This window comes from Anomaloglossus baeobatrachus, chromosome 5 (genome assembly GCF_048569485.1).
Source record: "Anomaloglossus baeobatrachus isolate aAnoBae1 chromosome 5, aAnoBae1.hap1, whole genome shotgun sequence".
Lineage (NCBI taxonomy): Eukaryota > Metazoa > Chordata > Amphibia > Anura > Aromobatidae > Anomaloglossus > Anomaloglossus baeobatrachus.
The window spans coordinates 557,547,993-557,568,650 of record NC_134357.1 but is presented as its reverse complement, the minus strand read 5'-3'; the positions used below and the strand labels follow the sequence as shown (position 1 = coordinate 557,568,650).

Genomic DNA, 20,658 nt, shown 5'->3' with positions numbered 1-20,658 from the left:
ACGCTGACTAAGCGCTGAAGCCCTCACCACCGACATCTTCAGAATTGCCAGTGCCTTACCGCCTGCCGCATAGAGCAGCACCGCACAGGGCAGAGCCCCGCCGCACAATGCAGAGCGAGCCGCACAGAGCCGAGCCCCGCCGCACGATGCAGAGCGAGCCGTACAGAGCCGAGCCGCACAATGCAGAGCAAGCCGCACAGAGCCGAGCCCCGCCGCACAATGCAGAGCGAGCCGCACAGAGCCGAGCCCCGCCGCACGATGCAGAGCGAGCCGTACAGAGCCGAGCCGAGCCGCACAATGCAGAGCAAGCCGCACAGAGCCGAGCCCCGCCGCACAATGCAGAGCGAGCCGCACAGAGCCGAGTCCCGCCGCACAATGCAGAGCGAGCCGCACAGAGCCGAGCCCCGCCGCACAATGCAGAGCGAGCCGCACAAAGCTGAGCCCCGCCGCACAATGCAGAGCGAGCCGCACAATGCAGATCCCCGCCGTACAATGCAGAGCGAGCCGCACAGAGCCGAGCCCCGTCGCACTATGCAGAGCGAGCCCTACAGAGCCGAGCCCCGCCGCACAATGCAGAGCGAGCCGCACAGAGCCGAGCCCCGCCGCACTATGCAGAGCGAGCCGCACAGAGCCGAGCCCCGCCGCACTATGCAGAGCGAGCTGCACAAACCCGAGCCCCGCAGCACTATGCAGAACGAGCCGCACAATGCAGAGCGAGCCGCACAAAGCTGAGCTCCGCCGCACAATGCAGAGCGAGCCGCACAAACCCGAGCCCCGCCGCACTATGCAGAGCGAGCCGCACAATGCAGAGCGAGCCGCACAATGCAGAGCGAGCCGCACAATGCAGAGCGAGCCTTGCAGAGCCCCGCCGAACTATGCAGAGCGAGCCATACAGAGCCGAGCCCCGCCGCACTATGCAGAGCGAGCCACATAGAGCCATGACCCACCGCACAATACATTGTGAGCTGCACAAAGCAGGGCCAGCAGCACACCGCATAGCATTGACCCTGCCTTCTTTGACTCCCCTTCACCACCCCAGGTAATCTACATTTAGATTTTAAGACGCACCCCTTTTTTTCCTACCAAATATTTGCTAGTTAATGCTAGATAATGCTAGTTATATTACTGTCTATAGAGGCCTAATTATATTATGCTCAATGATAAAGCTGAAGTGGATCAAGCAGAGACTTGTGCTGTACATTGTACTGACCTTCTGTGTGCTGGACTCTAAGGGGTACTTTGTAGCGATGCCGAGCGCGATAGTCCCCACCCCCGTCGCAGATGCGATCTCTTGTGATAGCTGCCGTAGCGAACATTATCGCTACGGCAGCTTCAGACGCACTTACCTGCCCTGCAACGTCGCTGTGGCCGGCTTCCTAAGGGGGAGGTCGTGCGGTGTCACAGCGACGTCACACGGCAGGCGGCCAATAGAAGTGGAGAGGCGGAGATGAGCGGGATGTAAACATCCCGTCCACCTCCTTCCTTCCTCATTGCAGGCGGGACGCAGGTAGGAGATGTTCCTCGCTCCTGCGGCTTCATACACAGCGATGTGTGCTGCCGCAGGAACGAGGAACAACATCGTACCTGTCACTGCAGCGAAATTATGGAAATGACCGACACTACACAGATCACCGATTTTCGACGCTTATGCGATCGTTTATCGGTGCTTCTAGGCTTTACACGTTGCGACGTCGTTACCGGCGCCAGATGTGCGTCACTTTTGATTTGACCCCGACGAGATCGCAGTAGCGATGTCGCAACGTGCAAAGTACCCCTAAGAGGCCACTGCCTCATTGTGTAACGACTGCTGTCATCACAAATGTTCCATAGGAAGACATGTAATAGAGGAACAAAGAGGCGTAATGGGGTCTTACCTAGTTAAATAACAGGGTATAGATCAGAGCTCTCAAACACGCAGCCTGTGGGCCGCATGCCACCCCTCAGGCTGCTTCTTGCAGCCCGCAGGCCCGTGGACCCGGTAAAGATGGCAGTCGTTGCAGGGGCCGCAGCAGTAAGTGCTTTATTTCAGCTGAGCATTTTGCCAATGCTGTGCACAGCCAAGTTCTCGCTGCACAACTCAATTACAGCCACCCACCAATCAGAGGCAAGCAACTGATGCGTTTGACCTCAAGTGCTTGCCTGTTGTGCAGAGAGTACTTGGCTTAGCACGTGCTGGCTAAACGTTCAGCTGAATTTCAAATGAAGTGGTGACAGCTACTGCGATCATTACCGGGTCCATGTGCCTGCCGGCCGGCCGACGCCGAGGGAACGAAGGACATGTGGGAACAATGTTTCGGAGTGTGTGTTGCTCGCTGAGGCATGCTGTGCGAGGGGGTGGGGTGTTATATATATCACACACACACACACACGTGTATGTGTGTGTGTGTGTATATATAGGACATTGCTGCAAAAAGGGCTCCTGCATGGGGCACACTACTACAAAAAAGGGCTCCTGCATGGGGCAAATTACTACGAGATGTAAATAAGGATGGGTACATAATTACAGAATGGGGAGCAGGATGGTGCATATTGGTACAAGGAGGGGAGAAGGATGGGGCACATTACTACAAGATGTTGGCCAAAATTCCTATATGGTGCTAATTGTAAAATTGTATTACAAAAAGGGGATAAGATGTAAGAAAATATACACAAAAAAACTGCACATTTGTTATAATAAACATGAAAATGTTCAAAAACAGTGATCCAAAAGGTGTATAGAAAAAAAAAAAGGTGCCACTAAAAATATCACTTTGTCCTGAAAAGAATACGGCCCGTCAAATTATTTTATTTTCTGTGTGCGGCCCATACACCCAGCCGAGTTTGAGACCCCTGGTATAGATTGTAATGGTGCGCTCACCTGGGGGATCACACAGGCTGCGCTGCAGGAAGGAGAGCGGGGACGGGTCACACACAGGCCTCGGGAAGGAGGAGAGCGGAGACGGGTCAAACACAGGCCACGGGAAGGAGGAGGAGGAGAGCGGAGACGGCTCACACACACAGGCCGCGGGAAGGAGGAGGAGAGCGGAGACGGCTCACACACACAGGCCGCGGGAAGGAGGAGGAGGAGAGCGGAGACGGCTCACACACACAGGCCGCGGGAAGGAGGAGGAGTGCGGAGACGGCTCACACACACAGGCCGCGGGAAGGAGGAGGAGAGCGGAGACAGCTCACACACACAGGCCGCGGGAAGGAGGAGGAGAGCGGAGACGGCTCACACACACAGGCCGCGGGAAGGAGGAGGAGAGCGGAGACGGCTCACACACACAGGCCGCGGGAAGGAGGAGGAGAGCGGAGACGGCTCACACACACAGGCCGCGGGAAGGAGGAGGAGAGCGGAGACGGCTCACACACACAGGCCGCGGGAAGGAGGAGGAGAGCGGAGACGGCTCACACACACAGGCCGCGGGAAGGAGGAGGAGAGCGGAGACGGCTCACACACACAGGCCGCGGGAAGGAGGAGGAGGAGAGCGGAGACGGCTCACACACACAGGCCGCGGGAAGGAGGAGGAGAGCGGAGACGGCTCACACACACAGGCCGCGGGAAGGAGGAGGAGAGCGGAGACGGCTCACACACACAGGCCGCGGGAAGGAGGAGGAGAGCGGAGACAGCTCACACACACAGGCCGCGGGAAGGAGGAGGAGAGCGGAGACGGCTCACACACACAGGCCGCGGGAAGGAGGAGGAGAGCGGAGACGGCTCACACACACAGGCCGCGGGAAGTAGGAGGAGAGCGGAGACGGCTCACACACACAGGCCGCGGGAAGGAGGAGAGCGGAGACGGCTCACACACAGGCCGCGGGAAGGAGGAGGAGAGCGGAGACGGCTCACACACACAGGCCGCGGGAAGGAGGAGGAGAGCGGAGACGGCTCACACACACAGGCCGCGGGAAGGAGGAGGAGAGCGGAGACGGCTCACACACACAGGCCGCGGGAAGGAGGAGGAGAGCGGAGACGGCTCACACACACAGGCCGCGGGAAGGAGGAGGAGGAGAGCGGAGACGGCTCACACACACAGGCCGCGGGAAGGAGGAGGAGGAGAGCGGAGACGGCTCACACACACAGGCCGCGGGAAGGAGGAGGAGAGCGGAGACGGCTCACACACACAGGCCGCGGGAAGGAGGAGGAGAGCGGAGACGGCTCACACACACAGGCCGCGGGAAGGAGGAGGAGAGCGGAGACGACACACACACAGGCCGCGGGAAGGAGGAGGAGAACGGAGACGGCTCACACAGGCCGCGGGAAGGAGGAGGAGAACGGAGACAGCGCACACACAGGCCGCGGGAAGGAGGAGGAGAGCGGAGACGGCTCACACACAGGCTGCGGGAAGGAGGAGGAGAGCGGAGACGGCTCACACACACAGGCCGCGCTGCAGATACTGGAGAAAGCGCTGAGCCCGGACAGTATACACAGTGTGTAGACTCCTCTCCTGTACCCGGGCCGCACTGCTACACCGCACTAAGGCCCCCTTCACACGTCATTGAAAAACACTGACGTTCTTCACTGACGTGTTTAAACACGCACATGTCCATCCGTGTTCCGTGATTCACAGCACACGGGGGTTGTCCATGTGCAATCCTGATCCATGATTGCAAATGGACATTACTCACCTGCGTTCGCTCCTGCTGTCCATGGTGCTGAACTCCTCAGCTCTGCAGCGTCCGCCCACCGCTCTCTGCAGCTACTTCCGGGTCAGCTCTGGCTGCTTTCATGAATATTCATGAGCCGGGAAGGAGCTGCAGAGAGCGGAGGCTGCAGAGCGCGTCGCTGGAAAGGTGAGTTGAAAATGTTTATTATTTGATATGTCAGTGTTTTTCTGGTACGTGTTTCACGAATCACACAATAGTTTGGTCCATGGGTCATCAGTGATGCCAGAAAAAAACTGACTTGTCTCCGTGCAGAATCACGGACACGCGTGTACGCTGCACGGAGACATGTTCAGTGAAAAATCACTGATGTGTGAGCAGATCCATTGATTATAATGTGTCTGCGTAGGTCAGTGATTCTGGTACGTGTAAGGCTGATTTCACACATCCGGTTTTTGCAGTGCGGCTCAATCCGGCTCAAAAACCTATGCAACAGATGCGGTGAAAAAAACGGATCCGTTGCATAAGTTTTTCCATGTGGCCCGTCCGTTTTTACTGAGAATGCGCAGTGCAACAAACCGCATCCGGCGTCCATAGGCTTGCATTGTAAATCGCGCTGCATCACGCCGAATCCGGCGCAATGCGTTTTTTTCGCCGCACAAAAAACGTGCCAGGCAACGTTCCATCCGGCTGCTGCATGGGCTAAATATGCTGCATCCGGCAAAAAAACGGACGCAACGCAAGGCCATGTGGCACAATACTGCGCTAATGCAAGTCTATGCAGAAAAAACGCAACCGGCGGCAAAAAAAAGGTTGCGTTTTTTTTCTGCAAAGCGCCGTATTGTGCCGCACAGGAAAAAGCGGATGTGTGAAAGCAGCCTAAAAAAAAAAAGCACATACGTACCAGAATCACTGACGTGTGAAGGGGGCCTTACGGGGCCGCTCTATACCGGAGCGCAGGGGACCCCGGGGTCACACTCACAGCGCTGCAGCGGAGGGGAAAGGCGGGAACTGCTGCCTGGTCCCGGTGGAGCGGAGTCTGCGGTGTTGTCCTCTCCCTTGAGGGTAATGTCTCCTCCTTTCCCGGGTCCGGTATAATGCGGCCTGTGATGTGAGGGGCCGCTGAGTGTCTCCCCCTGGGCTCTGCGGCCCTCTCTCGGGGACACTGATACTGTGGTGTCCGGGCGCTGTATCCAGGCCGCTGCTCTCAGGGTCACACTCAGTCTTCTCTCCACAGAGTCTCTCCACACACAGGCCGCGTTATCTCACTTCCTGCTTCACATTCACAACAAGGACTAAACCAACACACCGCAAATTGCAGGGGGGGGTTGGATTCGTAAAGTTACAGTGTAATCAGTCCTCTGCATGGGTAGACCCCTACATTAGTCCGACGTGTATGGAGCGGAGCCGTGTGTGTACGAGGTGTACGGAGCGGAGCCGTGTGTGTACGAGGTGTACGGAGCGGAGCCGTGTGTGTACGAGGTGTACGGAGCGGAGCCGTGTGTGTACGAGGTGTACGGAGCGGAGCCGTGTGTGTACGAGGTGTACGGAGCGGAGCCGTGTGTGTACGAGGTGTACGGAGCGGAGCCGTGTGTGTACGAGGTGTATGGAGCGGAGCCGTGTGTGTACGAGGTGTAAGGAGCGGAGCCGTGTGTGTACGAGGTGTACGGAGTGGAGCCGTGTGTGTACGAGGTGTACGGAGCGGAGCCGTGTGTACGAGGTGTACGGAGCGGAGCCGAGTGTGTACGAGGTGTATGGAGCAGAGCCGTGTGTGTACGAGGTGTATGGAGCAGAGCCGTGTGTGTACGACGTGTATGGAGCAGAGCCGTGTGTGTACAATGTGTATGGAGCGGAGTTGTGTGTGTATGACGTGTATGGAGCGGAGCCGTGTGTGTACGACTTGTATGGAGCGGAGCCGTGTGTGTATGGAGCGGAGCCGTGTGTGTATGGAGCGGAGCCGTGTGTGTATGACGTGTATGGAGCGGAGCCATGTGTGTTCGACGTGTATGGAGCGGAGCCGTGTGTGTATGGAGCGGAGCCGTGTGTGTACGACGTGTATGGAGCGGAGCCATGTGTGTTCGACGTGCATGGAGCAGAGCTGTGTGTGTACAAGGTGTACGGAGCGGAGCCATGTGTGTACGACGTGTACGGAGCGGTGCTGCATGTCTATGACGTGTATTAGAGCAGCACTGCAAGTGTACGACGTGTATGGAGCGGATCCGCTTGTCTATGACGTGTATGGAGCAGAGCTGTGAGTACACGACGAGTGCGGAGCTGTGTGTAGAAAGCGGAGCCGTGTGTGTACGACGTGTATGGAGCGGAGCCGTGTGTGACAACATATACGGAGCCACACATCTATGACGTATATAGAGCAGAGATGCGAGCATACGAGTGCAGAGCTGTGTGTAGAAAGCAGAGCCGTGTGTGTGTCACGGTTACATTGATTATATTCAATTAATATTATTTTATTCAGGAATTATTGGAACTGGTAGATTGTCATCTTCTTTCATTACCTTCTACCATTGGTCTCCCTGGAGGGTTTTGACCCCAGTGAGAGGCATCCAGTGTCAGTGAATAGCTCTCCCCGGGACGCCTGCTCACATCATACAGTGAAGCCTGTGCGTTGTGGTCATTGTTTCATGTATGAAGCATCCGAGCACCCGAGATACTCAGCTGACTTGAATTTTTCAAGTTCACCATCTACCCCAACTCTGAGAGGATAGCTAACACTTGCTACGTGCTGACTGCATTGTTCCTGGGTTTTGGCTACAATGAGAAAGTCGTCCAGATGCGGAATGATGAGGGTGTTCTGTATCCGCACATGGCTCATCATCTCCGACACTATTTTGTAAAAACCCTTGGGGCCATAGAGAGGCCGAAGGGGAGGGCCCAAAATTGATAATGCCTTTGATATACACTGCCACCCTCAGATATTGCTGGAAATGGCAATGTATCGGCACATGGTAATAAGCGTCCTTTAAGTCCACCACTGCCATGAAACATCAGGGAAAGTGGAGTTTCACTGTGGACGCCATGGTTTCCATCTTGAATCGACGGTACACTAAAAATTTGTTCAGTCCCTTCAGATTTATGATCGTCCTGAATGAATCTTTTATGAGGAAAAGTGTGGAATACAATCCTTTGCCCTGCTCCTCCTCGGGGACTTCCAGCAAGACAGTTTTCTGGACCAGGGATAGTACCTCCTCCTCCAAGGTCTGTTGCCTCTCCTGCAACCCTACTGATGTTATTTTTAGGGCCCCCTTAGGGGTCGTGATGAATTCCAACTTTACGCCTTCTCCAATGATACTCTTTATCCAGAGACTGGAGGTGATCTTTTCCCAGGCTGGAAGGAAGGAGGAGAGTCTCCCCCTACCTGGGATATCTCGTCATTGGGAGGGCTTGCGCTTATCAAAGGAGGGTCATTGAAAGAAGAACCCCGCCTTCTACTTGTCCTTCCACGCATCCTTTCTCGGGTTCTCCTTCGGTCTGATCTCGTCCTACGGAAGGGACGAGAATGAAAGGTAGTAGTAAGAATTGCAGGGAACCCCTCTTTTTGTCCCCTGCCTTCTCCAGGATGTCATCTAACATCCTTACCAAAGAGGAAGTCCCTTTCACAGGGAACAAAGCACAACTTTGATTTTAACTGGGCATCTCCCGGCCAGTTATTCAACCACAGGGCCCGTCTGGCGGAATTTGACTGAGCGGTTGATTTGGCCATGGGTCGAATAGAGTCCACCGAGGCATCAGCCAGAAAGGCTGCAGCCCCTTGTAACAACGGCAGAGACGCCACCACATCCTCCTTCAGGGTATTTTGGCCAATCTTGTCTCTTCGACCCTGGAGCCAGATCATTAGGGATTGAGCCACATAGGTCCCAGCCACTGCAGGCCTAAAAGCTCTTGCAGCCAATTCCCAGGAAGCCCTCAGAAAACTATCCCCCTTTCTGTCCAGCTGGTCACATAGGCTCTCTAGAACCTCAAAGGGCAGTCGCCCTTCTAGTAGATTTTGCCACCACGACATCAATTTTTGGACACTTGTCTCAAGTAGCCACCATCTCCTCTGAAAAGGGGTATTTCCTCTTAAGAGCTGAAGATAAGGGCCCTCTTCTTTCAGGTTTCTCCCATTGACTTTTAATTAAGGTAATAACTCTTTCACTTGGTGGAAACACTTTTATTTTTTTGTTCTAGACCCTTAAACATGATGTCCTCTAAGGACTCTGGATTCGTGTCTTCCACAAGCCCCATGGTCGCTCTGACTGCCTTTACCAGGCATCCGACGTCCGACACCGGAAAACAGGGTTTACCGCCCACTTCATCCACTGATGAAGATTTCTCTGAGTCAGAAGCACTGGATGAACTTGAGCGAACCTGGCCTTCCTCTTTGGAAACACTAAACTCCGAAGAGGATCCCCTAGCTTTCTTCTTCTTTTTAGGTGACTTTGACTAGTGACTTGATGCCGGCTGAAAAGGAATGGGCCTCCTCCAATATGTTTTTTTGGATTCATGGGAAGCACAGAGCTTTCTCATAAAGATCGGGCAAGGGTTCTTTACATAATGTTCATTCCTTATGCTTATGCTTGGCTAGAATAAAAAGCGAACCCCTTAGCCACATATACAATGATGATCACTCACCCTGTGATGCAGAATTGAAAATACCGAATCTGGAGGCTGATTGGCATGATCCCGGGACTCCTTCCCCCGGGACTTCTGGCTGGACCTACTCCCGTCCGACCATCTTGTGGAAGACCTATCCTCCTTCAGGCGCTTATGGCGCTGCTAAGGTGACTGATGGTCCTCATGCTTGCGCTGCTGTGGCTGTTGCCGTTCTGGCGACAGGTGCTCCACTGCTTGTTGGGGCTGCTCATCATCCTCCACATCCATGACTGCAGAGTAACAGGCAGCGGAAGCCACACACACAGGGGTTTTTAAAGGTGTGCCACTTACCTCCTCCGGTCCGGAAGCGATCCTCCTCCAGCGTTCATGCGACAGGGTGCCGCCATCTTGGATGGGGCCCGTGCGCCTGTGCCTGCGGTCACTTCCGGGTCATCGGTGCCGCAACTGGAAGTGATGCGCGCGCCAGCAAACACGTCCTCCTTTGCTTGTGCACACAGACCTACAGGGTTCCCTGACCACAAGAGGCACAGGGCCGAAATCACGTCCAACCTCCAGGCCCTGCGCCCCGCAACCTCTAGGACCGAAACCCCAGGGGAGGCGCTGCCAGCTCCCACCGGTAAGTCTGCTTTCCTCCTCGGACCTGGGGAACTCCATTTCCAATGTTTCCTCTCCTGAACAGGAAACACAAATTGGAGCTGGGGAGAGGTACAGCCCCTTTTATTTTCAAGTGGGTTTCCTGTTCAGGATGGGCGGAACCTCTCTCACGGTGGTGCTGTCATGGTGAAGGGTAAAAACAGATTTCCATCATCTTATAAAAATATATATATTTCAAACATAAATGATTAATTTCTTCAGATGGTTAAACAAGCAGAAAAATTACTCGAATTGATGGAAAATATAAATACATATACTAATGTCCATAAATCCCTTTATAAAGAGGTAAAGTGCAATATGCATAAACACTACACCAAAGTGCAGCATGAAGCCTAAGATAATGTAAGATGTGAATTATTAGTATCCAAAATTATATCACAATAGTATATAAATATGTGTGAAAGACCCTATGGATCAAGTCCTATACCCGTATGTGGAATGGAAGTAGAAGAAAGAATCAAGGTGTGATGGTAATATACTAAGGGGATACTGCAAAAATTCCCAGTAATTACGGATGACTTTATGTCAAAGCATATCCGGATATGCTTTGACATAAAGTCATCCGTAATTACTGGGAATTTTTGCAGTATCCCCTTAGTATATTACCATCACACCTTGATATGTCAAAGTAAGAAATAGTAAGAAAACCAATGTTGGTAAAGAATCAACTACCTGAATGATGTTTGACTGGATTGCAGGAGCCCCCAGGTGCTGTGTCCCTCATACCTGTGGTCTTTTAGGCATAGGGGACACAGCACCTGGGGGCTCCTGCAATCCAGATGGCCTTAGACCCCTTTCACACATTAGTTTTTTGCCATCAGTCACAATCCTTGACGGATCCGTCGCAGATTGTGCAAAAAAAATTATGCAAAGGAACCGTCGAAAAAACGGATCTGTCGCATCAGTTTTTTCAGCTCAACAACCCATCTGAGCATGCTCAGTTAAAAAACGGAATCTGTCGCCGGATTCCGTCATTTGACGGATTACGATGGATTCTGCGCTCATAGGCTTCCATTCTACCAAACGACGTTTTTTCGACGTAGACAAAAAACGTTACTTTATCCGTTGTCTCCGTCCGACGGACAAACAATTTTCGACGGATCCGTCGAACGACGGATGAAACGTGAGGCCAACCTTTGCAATCCGTCACTAATACAAGTCTATGAGAAAAAAACGGATCCAGCAGCATCACTCGCCGGATCCGTTTTTTCCAAAATTTGATGGATGGGGACTGATGGCAAAAACTGATGTGTGAAAGGTGTGTTGAGCGCCTTCTCTCTGGATTCAAGGAATTATGTGTCACTTCCTCCAGGTCAGCACATGCCATTTCGGTCATTTGTGGTCAACTGACGGAAGCAGGTCTTGGATCACCCCCCCCCCCCCCTTTTGCAGGGACTGGGAACACGAACTCCATACAACCTTTACACAAGATCAATGGGATAGATGTTTCTTTCTATCTCATAGATCCATCATTGTGACAAAATCTAAAAGTCTAGTTTTAAGATTGTTTCTTGACAGTATCGCGTTCTCTCAGCTTTGCATAACTGGTTTCCGGGAGTGTCTAATCTCTTCTGGCGTTGTGTGTCGGAGGAGGGTACTATATCTCGTATTTGGTGGTCTTGCCCGATCCTGAGAACCTTTTGGGAGGGGGTGCTCAAAATAGTGAAAGCAGTCACTGATGTCACGGTGCCTGCTTCGCCGGAAGCAGTGATCCTGTTCATCTTCCAATGTCCAAGGCTGCCTATAAAAAAGCAATGGTGCGACAGCTGCTTCAGGTAGCTAAAACCATCATTCCTTGGCACTGGAAGTCCACTGACCCTCCATCCCTGGAGGAATGGTTTACTGAGATTTCCTTTTCTCATCGTATAGAGACTTTGGTCGCCCAGTCTCACCAGGAGCAGACGTGTTGCCACCAAATGGTTCCACTTGAAGACCTTCCTTTCATGCCCCTTTCTAGACTATTCTGAAATAGCCTGTGGCGTTATCTCCGCTGTGTACACTCAACTTGTTGCTCATCTCCTTTACCTCAGTGGTTCTCCATGTTCAGAGCCCTAACTGGGATTGTTAGTCCTGTAGGCAGAATCCACTTTTACCCTCTTCTAGTCTTTATTTCACAATCTGCTCTTTTTCTGCTAAATTCTTCTGTACAGTTTTTTGATTAGCACAAGGTTACATGCATTCATGATTGTCTCTCCTGTACCTCTATTGATGACCTTTCCTTGTTTTAGTTTGGAAAATCAATAAAATTATCAAATTATTGGGACAATTTAGTAAGTATTTAAAATCAAAGTCCCCTTAGAACAGAGGTGGGCAATTAATTTTCCCATGGGGCCGTATGAGAAATTGGGATGGTTTTAGAGGGCCGGACTAATATAATTAACTCAGTTCTACACAATACTGTATATAGTGTATATAATTTCCCTTCATAAACAAACAGTAAGTTAAACAATACAAAGATTCAATGAAAATGTGGGGGGCATACACATTACTGGCATCAGTGGGGGGCATATATATTACTTGGGTCAGTGGGGGGCATAGACATTACTGGGGTCAGTGGGGGGCATAGACAATACTGGGGTCAGTGGGGGGCATAGACAATACTGGGGTCAGTGGGGGGGCATACACATTACTGGGATCAGTGGGGGGGCATAGACATTACTGGGGTCAGTGGGGGGCATAGACATTACTGGGGTTAGTGGGGAGCATAGACATTAGTGGGGTCAGTGGGGGGAATAGACATTATTGGGGTCAGTGGGGGCCATACACATTACTGCGGTCAGTGGGGGGCATACACATTGCTGGGGCCAGTAAGTGGCAGACATTATTGGGGTCAGTGGGAGACATACACATTACTGGGGTCAGTAAGTGGCATAGACATTACTGGGGTCAGTAGGGGGCATACACATTACTGGGGCCTGTGGAGCATACATACTGGCCACCAGCATACATACTGGCCCTGGTGGCCAGTGGAGCATACATACTGACAGTGGTGGCCAGTGGAGCATACATACTGACAGTGGTGGCCAGTGAGGCATGCATACTGACAGTGGTGGCCAGTGGGGCATGCATACTGACAGTGGTGGCCAGTGGAGCATGCATACTGACAGTGGTAACCAGTGGGGCATGCATACTGACAGTGGTGGCCAGTGGAGCATACATACTGACAGTGGTGGCCAGTGGGGCATACATACTGACAGTGGTGGCCAGTGGGGCATGCATACTGACAGTGGTGGCCAGTGGGGCATGCATACTGACAGTGGTGGCCAGTGGGGCATGCATACTGACAGTGGTGGCCAGTGGGGCATGCATACTGACAGTGGTGACCAGTGGAGCATACATATTGACAGTGGTGGCCAGTGGGGCATACATACTGACAGTGGTGGCCAGTGGGGCATACATACTGACAGTGGTAGCCAGTGGACATGCATACTGGCCCTGGGGACGCTAAGGGCATAGGCTGGTAGCATTGCAGCAGCAGAGCCTGAGGGCTCCTCTGGCTTCCTTCTCTGAGTCTCCTGTGTGTCTGCTTCTTCTATTGCAGACACAGGGGGGACCTGAGAAGACACAAGTGCTGCTCCCCCCTCCTGCAGCCACTTTACACTCTCCCTGCTCCTACTGCTGCACATTACCTCAGTTTGTAGAACAAACGTTTTTGAAGTGGCCACTGTGGACATAAGCCGGTCACGTGAGGATCCCTGGGTAGAAGGGGCAGGCAAAGGGGGCGTGGCCAGCATCGACAGAGCTGGAGGAGGGGACAAGGGAGGCATCCGAGAAGTGTGTGTGTGTCCAGCATTGAGGGGGCATGGACGACAGCAAAAGGGGGCGTGGCTAGCAGCATAAATGCCATAGAAGGCATCCAGAAAGTGTGATCAGCATCCAGAGGGGGCATGACTGGTAGCAAGAGGGGGCGTAACTGGGAGAGTGGGGGCGTGGCAGCTGCTTATCACTGCACTGCGGGATACATAGCTCCCGGCAGTGAGAGCGGGGCTGAGGCATAAAATCGTAGTTCAGGCTACGCCTCCAACTCTCAGCAAGACGGGTGGGCCGGTCACAGACAGTAGGCGGGCCGAATCCGGCCCGCGGCCCGCCCCTTGCCCAGGTCTGCCTTAGAACCTACAATATGTGTATTGGGGTATGAGAATGGAGTCAGTTCCCAATGATGATGAAAAAACTACTAAACTTAGCGGAAAGTGATTATAAAAAAAGCATCAGATGTTTCCACAAAGAAGGAATGGATCATAGATGGAAATTGTAATTTGTAATATGAACAAACATGTTTATTATTGTAGTATAGAGAAGTTACAGACATTGTTCAGACATGGAGATTGTACGCTGAAAGTAACTGTAATGAATGGCAGATCGCAGAGATTGGGAGTAAGGAAAAAGATGGAGGAGGAATGTTGGCTTTTTTGGAGGTGAGGGTTGCAATACTCTTGTCCATATAGTGAATACATAAATATATAACAATGTAAAATGTTCAATGCACATGGGGTATTGCTTTTAATTAGATTTTTCAAAAACAGACGTCTATTAGTAACTGTATATATTATTGTAATGTAACTTCTAACGCGTGTTCCCTTTCTTGTTTACTTACTTGCCTTTACTTTGACTATCTCATTTGTGTTTTCTTGTTCAGTTTGTCAAATATACGATTTCTTCCAATGTGAATTTTTCTTAGTAGTCAACAAATTACAATTTTCGACTAAAACATTACTAAACTTTTAGGTATGATAATTTCTTCTACCTGTGAGTTTTGAGATGTTCAAAAAAATGCCGTTTGCGTTTAAAACATTTCCCGCATTCTGGGCATGAAAATGGCTTCTCCCCTATGTGAGTTCTGTGATGTGCAATAAGATTTGATTTATATGTAAAAGATTTCCCACATTCTGAACATGAATATGGCTTCTCCCCTGTGTGAGTTCTCTGATGTGAAACAAAATGTGATTTCTGTGAAAAACATGTCCCACACTCTGAACATAAAAAAGGTTTCTCCCCTGTGTGAAGTCTCTGATGTCTAATAAGAGGTGATTTATTTGCAAAACATTTCCCACATTCTGAACATGAAAAAGGTTTCTCCCCTGTGTGAGTTCTTTGATGTGCGATAAGATTTGATACTTGTGTAAAATACTTCCCACATTCTGAACATGAAAAAGGTTTCTCTCCTGTGTGAGTTCTCTCATGTTTAACAAGACCTGATTTATCTGCAAAACATCTCCCACATTCTGAACATGAAATTGGCTTCTCTCCTGTGTGAAGTCTCTGATGTCTAACAAGAGGTGATTTTTTTGCAAAACTTTTCCCACAATCTGAACATGAAAAAGGTTTCTCTCCTGTGTGAGTTCTCTGATGTGCAAGAAAACCTGATTTATCTACAAAACATCTCCCACATTCTGAACATGAAAAAGGATTGTCCGCTGTGTGAAGTCTTTGGTGTCTAACAAAAGGTGATTTACCTGCAAAACATTTTCCACACGTTAAACATGAAAAAGGCTTCCCCCCTGTGTGAAATGTCTGGTGTTCAACAAAAACTGACTTATCTCTAAAACATTTCCCACATTCTGAACAGGAATATGGATTCTCCCTTGTGTGAGTTTTCTGGTGATTAACAAGATTTGATTTCTGGTTAAAATGTTTCCCACATTCTGAACATGAAAATGGCGTCTTCCCTGTGTGAGTCATGTGGTAAATAACAGACTCTGAAGAAAATCTTTTTTCCCCTGTGTGATTTTTTTGGGATGGAGTTTCTTCATATTCTGAAAATGAAAATGGCTTCTTTCCTGTAAGCATACTTCGATTTTTAATGCCACTTTTGTGACATTTATTTTTCGTAACAGTCTGTGAGGAATCAGAAGGTAAAACCTCTTTAAAAGAATCAGATAGTAGATCTTTGCAATGAAGAGATGGTAATATATCTGGAATAATGGCAGTCGCTTCAGCTAAATCTTGTGTGATCTCAAGGTCATCTGATTTAAAAATTGAAGATGTTAGTTGTTCCTCTGAACTCCTGGTACAGTCATCTGCCAAGAGTAAAAATTATTTTTAATAAAATATGAAAATCTAAGGATATTATTTCTAAAATAGCTAAGAAAATTGCAAGTTATGTAGCAAAATATGATTATTTACTTAAGCAAAATGTGTTCATAATCTAACAGTAGACGTCAGAGCAGTAACCAGTAGACCATGATGTTCAACCCTCTTTGTTCATTTTGCCTCCCAAATATTAGAATAATAGGCCACCAAATAATGTTTTGTAGGCCAAGTTTATACCAAAAAAAACCTTCAGCTCAGTCAGTGGAAAAATAGAGTGTTTCCACATTGGTTATAGCTGAAATAGTGTTGAAAAAGAGATATGGCTTCATAATCCAATCCAGCAAAATCCCAAAGTCAAATGTCCTCAATGCTTCTCAGCCTTGCAGTGGCTCAAACACTGTTAGTAGCCACATGTTTCTCATTGTCATAGGGAAGAATCCACATAAAAATGTACAGTTTGCGTGTCCCATGGAGCACAAGCTGGGCACTATGTATAGGGCATATTTGCAATTATCACTCCATGCTAATTTCCAGAGACTGCCTGTGGAGTCAAAATAGTCATTTAGACTAAAGCAGAATACAATAAATGCTATTTATTGACTATATGTTGTGGTATGACTATTTGTTTGCAGAGTACCCAAATGCAATATATGCTGGCTCAGTGGTTAGCACTGCAGTCTTGCAGTGCTGGGCTCCTGGGTTCAAATCCCACCAAGGACAACATCTGCAAAGAGTTTGTATGTTCACCTTGTGTTTGCCTGGGTTTCCTCCCACACTCCAAAAATAATCTAATAGTGAATTTAGATTGTGAGCCCCAATGGAGACAGTGTTGCCAATGTATGTAAAAGCGCTGTGGAATTAATAGTGCTATATAAATGAATAAATATTATTATTGTAAAGAAAAATTGACAGAAGCCCTCCCTGTGGGGAACCATTAATAAAACTGTAAAAATCAGCAAGTATTTAACTCACCCACTCGTGTTTGTCCTGAACAGGCATAACACTGATAAATCACATGTAATTCCAGCAAAGAGCTGTGAGCAATCCAGGCTGTGGGTTCCCTCTCCGATAAAGACTGTCCACGAACATATCCTGAGCGATCCAGTATGTAAAGGGTGTCCTCGGCTACTGTCTCACTGACAGGAGCCACAAAGCAGTGTACCCCCACCTTACAGTGAAGCAAGAGTAGCAGGGGACCGCCACACATGGTGAAACGTCTCCAGACCGCCATGAATTGAAGACCATAATGGAAGCCGTACGAGCTGAAACGGACACACAGGTGATCACTGAGAATGTGTTACATCTGAATTGACAGCGCACGGCCGCCCTCTGTGACATGACTGCTATCTATGAGCTTCAAGCAGAGATTGAGCTGCAGGGATCACCAGTGACATCATATGGTCCTCCACCTCTGAAAGCAAATAACCTGAGGGATGTCACCACTCATCGCTGTGGTTAAGTCATTCTCTACCTGAGTCTCAGAGCGGGCGGTCTTGTTTTGTGCTCACACGCTATCACTTCAGAAGTAGCAGAGCTGGAATCATCGTGGGACCTTGTATGGATTATATCGGACCTGGGTGTTTTGGGGGTTAATAAAGGGGTGAAAGAGGGTGTATTTTAGTATTTTAGTTCAAACAAAGTATTTTTAGGTGTTTGTCTTTCACTTACAGATTAGTAATGGGAGGGCTCATAGATGCCTCCCATAACTAATCAAGGGCTTAGTGGCAGTTGTGAGCCATTAACCCCTTATTGCACTAATTGCCTCTGTACCAGGGCAATCGAGATGAGTCGGTTAAAGTGACAGGATTGTCGCATCTAATGGATGCAACAATCCTGTGTGGCTGCTATTTTTAGGCTGGGGAGGCCCAATAAGCAAGCATGGGTCTCCCCAGCCTGAAAATACCAGCCCCCAGCTGTCATTTTGTATCATGACTGCATATCAAAATTGGGGGAGGCCACCCACCGTTTTTTTAAATTATTTGTTCAATAATTTTAAAAAGTTCCATGGGCTTCTTCTTATGTTGATTCACAGCTAAGATAAGCACATGGCTGGGGCTGAAGCCATCTGCTTTATCTGAACTGGGTATCACAAAATGGGGGGACCCTACGCCAATTTTAGTTATTATTTTTTTTTTTTTTTACACCACTAAAGACACATGCACAGTGTCTCTGATTGAAAGCAGTCAGACACGCCGTCACACAGGGTGGGGGCACGTTTGACTGCAACACAGGGACTGTCGGTGGGCGGGTAAGCAGTGCCTATGCATGAGGGATAATGAGTGGCCCCGGTAGTACCGATTGGTCCAATCCCCCTATCCCTTCTACCACCATTGTAAAGCTCTGGATTCTGGTCTCCATAGATTTATATGGGGAACACTGTCCGGCCATATATCCGGGATAAAGTCCAGGCCCGAACTGGGTTTTTCTTTTTTAAAACAAAAAAAAAAACAAAACAAAAAAACCCAGCTTGGTTGGACCCGTCAATCCTGGGTATTTGCGAGTCCGCCTATCACTAATGCTTAGTTGATTTATTGTTCATCATATTTTATACATGTCACATGTTTTTTGTTAGGGTCGGGCTATGTACTTCAGCCATTGATTTGAATAACTCATGCACCCAAGGAAGGGCACGATCCACCTCTGAAATGTGTAGTTCCGAATAAATACTATTGTTAAACGTGCTCCTGGGACGCAGCACCTAAATTTATCCGCCTTATTTTCACCTCTATATTATCCAAATGCAATGTTTGAACACGTCTAAATCTTTAAAAGGAAAATGTCACCAGTTTTGTCTGGGACCAGACCGCCCCTACAGGTGATTATAATAAAAGATGTTTTTTATGTTATAAAAAGCAGCCTGGGCTCTTATATACAATATTCCAGAATGCGGTATATAAGAGCTTACTGGTGGTGGCCACAGCTTATAGGGAACAAATCTGGTACATTGTGCCCAGTTCGTGCTTATGATAAATTATCAGTACAATAATGTGAAATATGTGCATGCTAGATGTGGTTAAAGCGGGCTTTACACGCTACAACATATCTAACGATGTGTCGGCGGGGTCACGTCGTAAGTGACGCACATCCGGCATCGTTAGTGGTGTTGTAGCGTGTGACAACTATGTGCGATTGCGATTGAACGTAAAACCGTTCATCGCATACACGTCGTTCATTTGCTAAAAATTGCACGTTGGGTTGTTCAATATTCTCGAGGCAGCACACATTGCAGTGTGTGACACCCCGGGAACGATGAACAGATCTTACCTGCGTCCCGCGGCTCCCACCAGCTATGCGGAAGGAAGGAGGTGGGCGGGATGTTTACGTTCCGCTCATCTACACCCCTCCGCTTCAATTGGCCAGCCGCATTGTGACGTCGCTGTGACGCCAAAAGTTCCTCCCACTACAGGAAGTGGATGTTCGCCGCCCACATCGAGGTCGTATGGAAGGGTAAGTATGTGTGACGGCAATTAATCGTTTGTGCGACACGATCAACAAATTCAACGTGGCGCACATACGATGGGGGCGTGTCACATCGCATACGATATCGTATGCTTGATTGTAAGGTGTAAAGAAGGCTTTAGGCCCATTGTGGGGCTAGATTTTTTTTCTATTTTATTTATTTTTCACAAAACTATAGAAAAAAAATGATTTTGCTTTGGTATATTCTGACAGATGTAGCTTTTCATCTTTCCGCTGATGGAACTGAATGGCGGCTTGGTTTTTGCAGGAAGACATGACCTTTTCAGCTATACCATATTTATTTCTATTTGACTTTTTGATCCTGTTTTATTCCACTTTTTTTGCGGTTTGATGAAAAGCAACAAACCTCAAATTCACTTAAAAATATTCTTTATTAATATATATTAAAACATTTTTAGACACCCAGTGTTATAAACACATAAGGACCAAATAGAGGGGGAGGAACTTTAAGATATGGGGTCCCTATAGCGCCCTATGGGACCTGGCTCCTGCCTACCAACGGAGTGTTTAACGCCGTAACTGTTTTGGGCGCCTCCGTTCCACGTCGGCTTACCCTCAATAAGCCCTAAAAACTAGTGAATTAAAATAATAATTACACTCTAAATGGCCAGATGGTGATATTGAATTATGCAGAATATAAATTGATCTAGATATAGATTACAAAGTTAATATCCTCCAGTAAAGGAGGTTTAACACAAAAACACAATGAGTCATGTGCCCAGCCTCAGAAAAAGGTAATAAACCAATTTAGGGCAACCAATGCCGCACATGAAAAAGTCCTTCAGACAAATATATAATGGAGGGCATGAGTGAAGAAAATACTATTTTTACATTCCGTCACTCAATATCCTCCCCTCTCACAAAATAATTATCACGGCCATTGCTCATGGACAAACTTCATACCAAAGTATTGCCAGAAGGACAGTGCACAATCTGGCTAAGATGTACAAATATATAATGCAGTGCCCTCAGGCAATCATAAAGATAGTTATGGAGCAGAGATAAACATAGTGTTAATCACACTCAGGGAAAATGATATAAATATAACAACATGTTATAATAAATAACAACAGCACCTTCCAGCAATGTGGATACAAACGTGCTTCCCAGACAAACATATACCGTATTTTTCGGACCATAAGACGCACTTTTTTCCCCCCAAATGTTGGAGGAAAGTTGGGGGTGCGTCTTATGGTCTGACTGTGGCTGCGGGGAATGAGGGTGCTGCGGTGGAGCGGGTCATCGGGGGCACGAGCAGGCTACTATAGCAGCCTGCCGTGACCACGTGTGCCCGCTCAT

At 49.0% G+C, this 20,658-nt stretch overlaps 1 protein-coding gene across 1 annotated transcript in view; it reads right to left on the bottom strand.

The window, feature by feature from the left end:
• LOC142313001 (uncharacterized) overlaps positions 1-20,658 on the bottom strand; it is a 77,085-nt gene that overhangs the window by 27,870 nt on the left and 28,557 nt on the right. The window contains 2 exon segments of the mRNA XM_075351988.1: positions 7,958-8,081; positions 14,594-15,866. Of these exon segments, the coding sequence (XP_075208103.1) occupies positions 7,958-8,081; positions 14,594-15,866 (1,397 nt within the window).